The sequence below is a fragment of the Pogoniulus pusillus genome, chromosome 14 (genome assembly GCF_015220805.1).
Source record: "Pogoniulus pusillus isolate bPogPus1 chromosome 14, bPogPus1.pri, whole genome shotgun sequence".
In the NCBI taxonomy this organism is placed as follows: domain Eukaryota; kingdom Metazoa; phylum Chordata; class Aves; order Piciformes; family Lybiidae; genus Pogoniulus; species Pogoniulus pusillus.
The window spans coordinates 545,009-556,488 of record NC_087277.1 but is presented as its reverse complement, the minus strand read 5'-3'; the positions used below and the strand labels follow the sequence as shown (position 1 = coordinate 556,488).

General features: G+C 45.9%; 2 protein-coding genes across 4 annotated transcripts in view; both read left to right on the top strand.

The window, feature by feature from the left end:
- Window positions 1–1,268: 1,268 nt before the first annotated feature.
- On the top strand, window positions 1,269–4,608 carry POLR2K (RNA polymerase II, I and III subunit K). 2 transcript variants are annotated; one of them, XM_064154022.1, is made up of 4 exons: window positions 1,269–1,402; window positions 3,222–3,285; window positions 3,883–3,975; window positions 4,447–4,608. In XM_064154022.1, the coding sequence occupies exons 2-4, from the start codon at window positions 3,225–3,227 to the stop codon at window positions 4,467–4,469; spliced, it is 177 nt and encodes a 58-aa protein (XP_064010092.1). In that variant the 5' UTR covers window positions 1,269–1,402; window positions 3,222–3,224; the 3' UTR covers window positions 4,470–4,608. The 2 variants fall into 2 exon arrangements, with proteins under 2 accessions (XP_064010092.1, XP_064010093.1); XM_064154023.1 differs by lacking the exon at window positions 1,269–1,402 and adding an exon at window positions 1,422–1,507.
- Window positions 4,609–5,783: 1,175 nt separating this feature from the next.
- Window positions 5,784–11,480, top strand: part of SPAG1 (sperm associated antigen 1) — a 28,956-nt gene continuing 23,259 nt past the window's right edge. The window contains exons 1-5 of one of the 2 annotated variants that reach the window (XM_064154016.1): window positions 5,784–5,841; window positions 6,480–6,598; window positions 7,767–7,908; window positions 8,457–8,616; window positions 9,268–9,393. In XM_064154016.1, coding sequence (XP_064010086.1) covers window positions 7,769–7,908; window positions 8,457–8,616; window positions 9,268–9,393 — 426 coding nt within the window. In that variant the 5' untranslated portion in view covers window positions 5,784–5,841; window positions 6,480–6,598; window positions 7,767–7,768. The remainder of the gene's footprint in view (window positions 5,842–6,479; window positions 6,599–7,766; window positions 7,909–8,456; window positions 8,617–9,267; window positions 9,394–11,480) is intronic. The other variant, XM_064154017.1, reaches the window with a different exon arrangement.

Genomic DNA, 11,480 nt, shown 5'->3' with positions numbered 1-11,480 from the left:
TCCTTTTTAAATTATGGGTTGGCAAGCGCATTTTAAAACACAAAACGAGCCTGGAGAAACAATACTGGGGGGATTATTTGTTTAAGAGATAGCATTTACCAGAAAAAGAAGGATTCTGGTTTCCTCTCTCTGCTTCGAGTGTGGGCAAACGCTCACCCCACGGAGAGGACACAGGTAGTGACAGCACAGAGATGCTAGAGCCCAGGCGAGAGGCTCTGCATTTCACACAGCGTTTCTCCTGCGTCTGCTTTATTCTGGCCCTCCAAAAGTTGCCTTTAGCTTTATTCACACAGAGCACGTAAGCTGTCAAAAATCGTTGCTGTATTTTCATTACATTTAACTTAAATAAAGTCAAAATTAGGAAAACCGCAACGGTTTGCAATCCCTCGAAGTTTCTCTCAGATCAGCTGTGTATGAAGGTGATTTGCTACCGCGAGAATAAATAACAAACAATAAATTACAACCGATAATTACAACCTCATACACATCAATGCATTTGGGTGCTTAGGAAACGTATTTCACTCAGAAACAGAAAAAACCTTTCCTTAAACTAGGGATCGTCTTGAACGATGAGTTCATTTACTGTGCTTTCTGAATGGGGCAATTTATTCTGATGAGGATGTTTTTCTCGGAGTAAAGATAGCTAGTTTCACAGCATGCCTGTGGAGAGTTCAAAATGCGGGGAGGCGGGACAGCGAAGGAGAGCAGCCGGCACCGCGGCAAACCGCGTCACGGGAATGGCTGGCGCTTGAAATTACTCAAAACGTATGGCATCGCAGCTTGTAACTTTGCCTCAATGCGGGCTCGTATCACACTGCCCTCAACGCTGACACATGAAGATATTGCTTTTTATCCACTGGTCTTCGGTAAAATACTTCTGAAACCATACAAGATCTTGAGGTAAAACGCCTCGGAGGTTCCTATCTCCGCTGCCGGAGTACGGGAGCCAGCCTGCTGCTTCTCCCGAGGAGGTCGGGTACAGGCAGAGAAAAGCGTCGGGCACGCCGCGCTTTTGCCTAGCCACGCAGCTGCCAGCCTTCTCCCGAGGAAACCGGCGCTGCTGTCCGTGTGACAGCTTCGGTATTTAAACACGCCCAAAGACTCCGTGCCGTTCTCCGGAGCGGTCAACACCGACAGCCGACACTCGCTATCTTCTCGGCACCGTTGCTTGGCAGGGAAGAGGCTGGAGCTGGCGGCGCGGGCAGGGCTTCGGAGGGGTACGCCCCGCACGGCGCTCACCGCAGGCTCCCGCAGCAGCCCGGGGCACTGCCCGAGGGCAGGCGGCCAGCGGAACGCGGCTCGGCGAGGCGCCGGCAGCTCCTCCTCCCGCCGGCGCTTCCTGTGTCGTCATCTGGCTGCGCCGCGGAGACGGGCGGGTTGGTGCCGCTGCTTGTGCAGGCCGGTGAGTATTTGGGCTCGCCTGGGGTTTTCGGGCTTCTCCTTTCGGTAGCCGATGGACCCCTTCGCTGTGGGAGAGGGGTGAGGTGGCCGTGGCGAGCAGAGATAGGTCCGGCACGACCTCTTGGGCTTCTCTTCTGCGCGAATATCTCGCGGGCCTATAGGGGTGGCCCCGGTGCGGTGTTGGGGCGGGCTGAGGTGTCTGGGGCTGGCCACTCTCTTTATTGCTGGGCTCTGCGGGACGTCAAAAAGTGAGTCTGCCTCTCTCACAAGTACGTGTGGCGTCCAGGGCACGAGTAGCGTGGCCAGTGCTCTACGTCTTGGCGGTAAGGTAGGGTGGCACCCTAATGCACTTGGGCGCATCTGTGTTCTTTATCTGTGTCAGCTTGGTAGCCAGGTACAGTTAGGTACTAACTAAACCGTCCACCTCCCTGCAAAGTACAGTTGTAGGTCACTGCTGACTTAAAGCAGCAGTATTACGTAGCTGCATGAGCAGCACCAACTCAAGTTACTTAGTTGCTGCTGTCTTTGCCTCTGTTTTAGAAGGTGCTGCTGTTTTCAAGTGCTAATGAACGATTGCTTATATCTTGCTATGATATACTGACACAAAAAGACTACAACACGTGTGGATTAGGATGCTGTTATGGTAGACCCAAACCTTGCTTGAAAGCTGTAGAGTGTAATTGCCTCAAGTTTTCTCAAGTAGATTGGCATAGTGGGATTTCAAAAAAGGCAGTTTGTCAAGTGCTGCTCAGACTTGAAGGGTGAATTATTCCTTCTATTCCAAGATCCTAGTGTTCACAAATGAATTTGTAATGTGACAGTCAGGGAAATAATTCTTGCTGTATTATTAAGCGAAATAATCTGCCATATGGGTTAGAATTGCTTGTATTCTATGTCATCAGACAGAACAGCAACATGGAAAACCATAACCTCACAAAAAAACCCCAAAAGACTGTGAAGAAATAATCATGTTCTAGTCTTGACTTGTATTGAGTGGAAGAAGTATTTATTACCTTTACTGGGTGTGCTAACAGCCTCAAAAATTATAGCTGTAACCTTATTTACATGCAAGAATAAGATTGCTTAAAACTTAGTGGAGTGTTTGTGGAGTGTATGAAACTACTTAGTCAAATACTGTGAAGAAATACTTGTCTCCAAATGAATCTGAGCGATCAGAGCCATCCTAAGGCTTTAAGAGGTTTTTGAAGAGTACCACCGAGTTACTTGATGAGTGTGGTAGTCGTGCACACCTGTCTTAGGATTTTGAAGTTGGAGTTTATTTTCTGTGGACCCTGACCTTTTGTTGTGCTTTTTGTGTGGTTTTTTTTTTAATTTTCATTTATTGCTAGTACTTTTTTTACCTACAGTCTGTACCCAGGATGTCTTATCCCTTAGACCAGTGAAAAGGTAGGCGAGGTTAGCTAGTGTTGTATCAAAGAGGAACAAAAAAATACAGCAAGGCTTATCTTGTTTATGGTAGCACAGGAAATTAGTTTCCAGCAAAGAAACTTTTACCAGGAAACAGAAAATATTTTTTCATTGAGCTTTAACATTTAAGTTGCTTCTGGATAGAAGATGTTGTGCTGCCTCCATTCCCGGAGACATTTAATTGGTAAAGCTTTTCAGAAGCTGCAGCAGATAACTTTGAAGTCTCTTCCAGCCCAAATCATTGAATGTCCTTTGTGTTAAAGACAGATGAAGCTTTTCATCTTTTGTTAACTTTAGATTGAGATATTGAAATGATTGTGTATGCCTTGAAACAAATAATTTTAACACCCCCTCAAACACTAGTGTGCATGTCGTGTGTTGGTTTTTTGTAGAACATGGACTCTCAGAAGGATGTTCAGCCTCCAAAGCAGCAGCCAATGATTTACATTTGTGGAGGTAAAGACATCAGTGAATATTTATTGCTTGTTACTGGAGGTTTGACATTTTAATAGTGAAGACTACATAAATATCAATAGTTGCAGTTGATGTTCTCTAGAACGTACCAGTTGTACCACATGTATGGGGGATCTATGGATAGTGGTGTGGAAATAATTCACTGGAGCTCGTGTTACTTATATTGGAGTGCTGTAGTTAAATTTTCTTACCTACATGTAAGTAAAAGATTGTCTATTTTGAGTTGTCACTTCAGAAATCTCTGAAGTATTTTGTCTTTGGAGAAGGTAAATGGGGCTTTGAAGGGCAGAACAGAGTTTTCTTCAGTAGACAGTCTAATCTGGAGTGGAATGTATTCTGAGCAGTAATAATTAGGTGGTTTTTACCAAGATCCTCTTTGATCTTAATATAAGTACAATTTGCTAATCTATTTTTTTCAAAGTATCTTGATATCATTCATCTCTTGGTACAAATTCACTAGTTTTTGTTATGTTTGTTTGCCAAGAGACAATTTTTACTGCTATGACATGTGAATGTTACCTGTGCATTAACAATGCTGGTTTTGTTTCCCACTGCATTTTTCTTCCTCCATCATATCAGAATGTCACACAGAAAATGAAATAAAGGCAAGAGATCCTATCAGATGTAGAGAATGTGGCTACAGAATTATGTACAAGAAACGGACAAAACGATGTATCCTTTTACATATGCACCTAGATGCATTTGGGAAGCTGTGGATGGAGACAAAGTGTAAGGGACATAGTATGGAAGATCTGAGTAACTGTAAGAATTCTGCAAGGCCAGAAGTCAGTACAGTGAAGTACTAGAGGGAAATCTCTGCAGTGTGATCTGGCACCTTGTTTTCTTGCACTGTGGGGGGTTTTGTTGTGTTTTTTCCCCCCATTTTCTATGCAAAATAGAATAAGCTGTGACAGTCTGGGTGCTGTGATAGTCTGAGTGCTGTATGGTGAGCTCAGTCTTTTAAGAAGAGTGGTGTGGGGTTAAAGATGGATTTTGAAATGGTTTTATGTATTCAGTTGTGACTTTGGATTTAAGCAGTTGTGTGTTTTTTCCCCTCTGCCCCCTGCCCCAAATCTCTTTTCTCCCTGATCTTTTTTCAACTACAACACTTGTTTTTTCTTTCCTTTAACTGCACTATTCCAGTGGTGGTTTTTGATGCCCGATGATGTCTGCCGAAGGTAGAGTGATGTCATGATGCAGCTTAATCTTTCTGATGACTTTGCTTTGTAAATCCATTTTATGTAGAAATGCACACTCTTATGTGTTTGAAGAGACTGTAATATTAAATTGTACTGTGATAGTAAACTTTGTCTGTGTTGTCTTCTAGCAAGGGATTTCTAGAGCTGTCACTTCAATTCTAGTCAGAGCATGGGATATTTGAAGTTTGGTATTGTATTATTTTCAGGAGAACCTTTTAATTACTTTTGTGTAAATGTTACCTGCATTTTAATCCTGTTAAATGTTCTTTAAATTCCTATGAACTGTTTTGGATAGACTCCACTGAAAGCTACACAAGGTTAGGTCTGAAACATAGAGCTGGGTTTCAAAAGAGGAGATCTCAGAAGAGCTTGAGAACAACCAGCTGGACACCCAGTTGTGGAGGGAGTGCCATAGAAATAATCTATCAGAAGAGAGGAGGAAAGCAGGGTAGACATAAAGAGGCAGTCTATCAACAGACGCTTCCCAAGTGCTTCTTGACTTCCTTATACTTAAGGCAGATTTGGGCAGGGACGCCACTGAACTAGACTCGGCTGCTCAAGGCGTCACCCAGCCTGGCTTTGATTGCCCACCGAAGAGAGTGCAGTACTAGTGCCACAGAAGGTCTGGATAAGGGGTACGTTCGGTTAAACCGCTGGCAGGCTGGGCGCGTCTACCACAAGCTGGAGGAGAGCATCTTCTGTCGCCAGGGAAAGGTGGGGACCTGCTGTAGACAGCGGTGCCGGAGGATTCGGGCTGACGGCAGTGCTGCTGCTGTAGACACCCGGGAGCCCGGCGGTGGGAGCTTCTTGGCTGTTGATGATCGTAGCTAAATAAAACACTAAACCGAAAGCAAATAGACGACGCTTGACTGGACCTCCCCGGGTGCTGTTGCTGCTCTCGCAGCCGGGGCGTGTGCGGCGTGTGCACGGCGGCCCAGCTGCGCATGCGCCGCGGCGGCAGAGGCTGCCTCACGTCCATCCGGCGGCGGCGGCGGCGGGCCGGTGGGTGCTGAGAGCCGCCGCGGACCGGCAGTGTCGCTGCTAGGGTTGAGAGGGGCGAGCCTCAGAAGGGGTCACTAAGGGAGGGCAGCCCCATGTCCGTGCCGGCGGCCCTGTGTCCGTGCCGGCAGCCCTGCCGCTCGCCCGGGCTCGGCCCTGCGCGCTCCAGCCGCCATATCGTACACAGCAACCGTTGCTAGGCACGGGCGTACCCGGCGCCGCCGCGCCCGGAGGGGAGCCTGCGCTTGTCCTTCCGTAGGTAAGTTCCCGACCCGGGGAGCGGGTGGGAGCTGTCCCCGCTCCGCGGTTGTGAGGGGAGCCTGCGCTTGTCCTTCCGTAGGTAAGTTCCCGACCCGGGGAGCGGCTCGTCCCGGAGGAGGGGAGCGCGTCCGGCCGCGGCGGGGCTGTGCCCCTTGCAACCCAGGTGCCTTGTGCCGCATTGCCTCAGAGCCGCTCCGGGCCCCCGAGGGGCCTCCTTATCGTCCCTGAAAGTGCTGAAACGGGAGAAAGTCACTGCGGCTTTACGCTGAGAGCCTCGCCTGCCTTTTCTCGTGTCTCTCCATGCGGGTTGGTTCTTTCCCAGTGCCAAACCTGTGAATTCCTGGGGTGGAATCCTATCCAATGCAATACCTAATTATGACCAGTTACTATTTAAGTGATACTGTATTGCAAACAGTTTTGTGCAAGCCCAAGTTAACGTGTAATTATTCCAGACATTAGAACCCAATTCTTTTAAGCACTGCGTAATACATAGAGGAAAACAGACTGATTTTTGCTCCATGGAGCTTGAAATTAAAGTAGAAAAAGGTGCAGATAAGCAAAGGTACAGGGAGAGAGGAAGAGTCCAGTCTGAACACCTCAGCTCATCCAGTTACAGACTCACTGGATAAGGTTCAGATTAGCACAGTAGTAGAATCAGAGGACAAGAAAACATGCTTAGAGACCAAAGGCCAAGGATTGGATTTATTTTGGCTACAGAGAAGGCAAAGGTTGCCATTTTGTTGGATACTTCTCTGTTGGATACATCTTCCCTTTGAAAAGTGTGGAGGGTCCTGCACCAGCTTCTCCTTCATCTGCACCACACCTGCACAAAAAAGGTAATGCCATATGGTGTTTAAAGAAAAGCAGCAAATGTTGGAGGCAACAGCTGACAATTCGTTTGTTTTATCACTCACAAATCAAGGAATACTAGGGGTTGGAAGGTGAGGCAGGCAAGGAAGGCACTTGCCTTCTGCCACAGACATGAACTTGCTTCCACTCACTGCTTTTATTTGGGCTTCTGTCTTCCAGCTGGCCAGGATAGGATACAGGGGCCCTTGATCCTGGGTGCTGTCTGGCCAGTACAGGAAGGGCAGAGTCTGGCTGCAGCAGTCCATCTCCCTCTCACACTCCCCTATAGTCCTCAGCCTTTCAATTTCATCTTTCAGCTCAGCTAGCAGGCTGAGTAGATCATTTCCCTGCTCACAGCCAACACGGATGTGTTCTTCCTAAGTGTTCTGCATTGCCTGGGCAGCAGAGTTGCTATATAGGTGTGTTATGTTTTCTCAAAACATGGAAGCTCTATAAGCACACTTCTGTCAGGAGACCTCTGTCTGCACATTTGAAAATTGCCTTTTGTGTCAGTAGATCACAGACTCATAGAACTAGTCAGGGTTGGAAGGGACCACAGGGATCAGCCAGTTCCAACCCCCTGCTGTGGCCAGGGGCACCATACCCTAGATCAGCCTGGCCAGAGCCTCATCCAGCCTGGCCTTAAACACCTCCAGGGATGGGGCCTCAACCACCTCCCTGGGCAACTCATTCCGGGCTCTCACCACTCTCCTGCTGAACAACTTCCTCCTCACATCCAGTCTGAACCTACCTATCTCCAGCTTTGCTCCATTCCCCCTAGTGCTGTCACTCCCTCAGAGCCTAAAAAGTCACTCCCCAGCTGTTTCGTAGGCCCCCTTCAGATACTGAAAGGCCACCAGAAGGTCACCTGGGAGCCTCCTCTTCTCCAGCCTGCACAGCCCCAACTCTTTCAGTCTGTGCTCACAGCAGAGCTGCTGCAGCCTCTGAGCATCCTCCTGGCCCTGCTCTGGACACGCTTCAGCACATCCACACCCTTCTTGTAACGGGGGCTCCACAACTGGATGCAGTGGATCTGCTTGTGCAATAGAGCAGTGCTTCAGAGCAAAAGCAGGGTTATTGCTTCTATTAGCACTGCTTCAAAATATCACTAAGTGCTTACAGAATCACAAGACTTTTTTTCCGTGTAATATTTAGTTATGAGTGATGACTCAGCACCGTTCTTCCTGGACCAAGGGACTACTAAAACATATCAAATACCTATTGGTCATCTGGACTACAAGTTTATTGAAAAATGCACAGATGTTAAACACCTGGAAAAGATCCTCAGGGTGTTAAGGTAAACATTTTCTTTCTTAACCTTCATTACTAATCATATTCCTGTTCTGTAAAATTTGAAGGAAGCTGTGCTTAAATGCTCTTTTTTGTCTTGAACCTCTTTGTAATAACTTAAAAATCCATACACATCAATCATGTTAAAACTGTCCAAACCCTAATATTAAAAACTATGATTTGTTTTAACCTTCTAAAGGTGTGACCAGCTCAGTCTGTTTTTTCTCAGTTCAGTTCTGCCATGAGGCCCTCCCACCTGACTGTGGTCAGTTCAGAGGCTGTGCCTGTTTAGCTTTTGCTGGCAATGACACAAAAACACTTTTCTGTGAGCAGTGTGATGATGAATTTGAACTCATTATGTGTGTGCCTTGGGTAGTGGTTGAAGGCTAACTCACTAGAATTTTCTGATCAAAAATGTTACTAAGTGATAGTGGAATTCAGCTGTAAGAGGAGAACAGTCGTCTGCAGTCTCTGTGGTGACTACACATGGAGAAAATATGGAGGATGCAGTGCAGTTGAATTGTTTCTTAACTGTTATACATTTGCATTTTAAAGATCTGGAGAAGAAGGATGCTATCCTGACCTTACCTTGTGTTGTGAAAAGCGTATTGAGCTTTTAGACCCGAGGAGCAGAGCTCTAAGAAAAGACAAGCCTGCAGCCACAGCCTCTGACTTCACAGCTGAAGAATGGGAAACAATTAATGGTGAACTGCTGGTACAGTAGAACTCTAATTTATAATGGTTGGTGACAGAATCGCTTTGATGAACCAATATTCCTCTCTAAGTAGAGTGTAATTATTCGATTACACAGGATAACAGGATATTAGGGATTGGAAGGGACACAAAGAGCTCATCCAGTCCAACCCCCCTGCTAGAGCAAGACCATACAATCTAGCACAGATCACAGAGGAACACATCCAGACAGGCCTGGAAAGTCTCCAGGGAAGGAGACTCCACAACCTCTCTGGGCAGCCTCAAGAAGTTCCCCTTGTGTTGAGCTGGAACCTCCTGTACTGCAACTTACACCCATTGCTGCTTGTCCTATCCCAGGCAGCAGTGAGCAGAGCCTGTCCCCCCCTCCTGACCAGACTGTAGATGTTTATAAACATTGATTAAATCCCTTCTCAGTCTTCTCTTCTCCAGACTAAAGCTGACCAAAAGATTATGCTGGGGTTTGTTTGTTTTATTTTGAGTTAGTGTTGCTGAATATTTAATACTCTACTTTTTTTTTTTTGTAGATCCTTTATATTAAAAAAAGTATAGTTGTTTTTTGTGCACTATGAGGATATCTCAGGGTTGTTGTAGACTATGAAGTATATCTGCTCTGCTGCTTTAAGGTACAGATACATTATTTGTTTATTTTCAGAGCTGGGTGAGAGAAATGAATGAAGATGATGAGAAACCACAGCTGCTGAGAGCAGACACTCTGCATGACACAGGAGACAACCTGCCTCCAGTTCGTTGCTCCAGCAGCTGTCTTTCTGCTGATCAGGTATCTCCAGGTTTCCAGTGCATGTCAATTGCAGGACATTTTCTATGTAAGAAAAGCCTTTGAGCCTTTCTCACAAGATCCATTTTGTTAACCAGAAGTTAAAACCCTGTAAGTTCCCTTGCAAGAGTCAAACAAAAGTGCCTGTAGTAATGTTTTAGTCCCTTGCAAACAAAAGTGCCTGTAGCAATGTTTTAGTTCTGATGAAGAATTCACTTCTGGAACAAATCTCCATTAATACTCCACGTTTTTCCTTGATTCACCTTAAACCTATGAACTAAGTTCTTTGGGGATAAATTATATCAGGAGCTGTTCTCGAGCTGCCAGTAGGCTTTTGTTCCATCAGACCAGACAGGAGCTAGTCCAAAATAAACCATGAAACAGATACAGATGTATGCTGGACCCTCTGCACCAACTGCTCTGCTGCATAGACACTTCTGTCTTGGTTTGCTACTGATACACTGATGTATGTGTAGCCTTTTACGCCTTGAGTTGGCATTCCAGCTTTAGTCATGCTCATTTAGTTATGCAGCATACTCAGCAAATCTTCAGAACCACAGAACAAACACTGGCAGTTTTCCCTGGTTGTCACTTTCCTTATGTTCTTTGTTTCATTCTGAAGTTTCTTCTCCTACTTTACACCTTGCAACTAGTCAAATTCTTATCCCTGTTCTCTGTACAAGGCTTAGGTGCTGGTGTTGTTTGTTTGGGATATACAGCAGGATGCATACATTGCATGTTTCAGAAAGCTACATCTAGCAGTTTCCTTCTCCAAACATGCCATCTTGTCTAGCTTTTTGAAAGACTGAGAACACCAAGAGCAATCCTGAAGTTCTATAATGTCAAAGTTTGCTTAACCTAACATTATGGACAGTCAGCAGTGTTTACAGGAAGGGTCTCATTTGCACTATGTAAATGGAGGTGTTTACATCCACCTGCAGAATGATTCCTTGTGGCAGTGTCACCACAGAAAGCTAGTTTAAGGAATTGCTACTTGTTCCTTGGGTCCAGTTTACCACATACTGGCACAGGCATTTAGGATTTGTACTGTAACCACTGCCAGGTTGTTTGAAGACAGATAATCATAAATCTGCAACTCTACAGAGAGTTGCACTGGTCCAGCCCAGTGAGCAATGGAGTGCAAGGCAAGAGGAGGGCTGAATGGCCAGGACAGAGTGGAAGGGAATATTTTGAACTGGCTGTTCCACTGTGGAACACCTGTTTGGAACCACACCTTGCTATTAAGTATTGTTCAAGTCATCAAACTGGGAGTGACATACAAGAAGTACTGTCTCATGGCTGAGGGAGAAGAGATGCCCAAAGTGCCAGCTGCAGAATCAGAATCACACAATCATAGCATTGTTTTGGTTGAAAGAGACCTCTAAGATCATCAAGTCCAGCCTTCAAACTAAAAGTCCTGGTAAAGCAGCCCACACAGACATACTTTAGAATCATAGAATTATAGAATCAGCCAGGTTGGAAGAGAGCTCCAAGCTCATCCAGCCCAACCTAGCACCCATCTCTGTCCAATCAACCAGACCATGGCACTAAGTGCCCCAGCCAGGCTTGGCTTCAACACTTCCAGGCACGGTGACTCCACCACCTCCCTGGGCAGCCCATTCCAATGCCAATCACTCTCTCTGTGAAGAACTTCCTCTTAACACCCAACCTACACCTGCCCTGGCACAACTTGAGACTGTGTCCCCTTGTTCTGTTGCTGGTTGCCTTTAACCTTTAGGTTAAAGATGCATTTTTTTACACCCTGATCATGCACTTGAAGGTTTATTTTAACCTTCCTTCTTGCTTTCATCCTTGCTTTTAAAAAATCTATTTCCAAATAGGTTCCATAAGTCAGGTGTTGTTGCAGGAAGGTCCTAAGAATAAATATGGGGTAAGACAAGGCTTAGAGAAGGAGCTTAAGCGCTAGAACGTCAGGAAGTAATTGAGTGGAGGGTGAAATAGTCAAGTTCAGACATTGTTTTGAAGTCAACCAAGTCTCTGAGACTATGCTGAGATTAGCCACGAGTAGTGTTAGTTACTAGCAATCTGTACTGCAGAAAGAACATGTTTAAAGGGCTATGCATTTCCAC

What these genes read in the sequence shown, in the direction of transcription:
- POLR2K (XM_064154022.1), top strand. Translation starts at nt 3,225, where the DNA reads ATGGACTCTCAGAAGGATGTTCAGCCTCCAAAGCAGCAGCCAATGATT. An exon ending in AATGATTTACATTTGTGGAG is followed by an intron (nt 3,286 to 3,882) that starts GTAAAGACATCA and finishes CCATCATATCAG; the next exon opens with AATGTCACACAGAAAATGAA. An exon ending in CAAGAAACGGACAAAACGAT is followed by an intron (nt 3,976 to 4,446) that starts GTATCCTTTTAC and finishes GCACTATTCCAG; the next exon opens with TGGTGGTTTTTGATGCCCGA.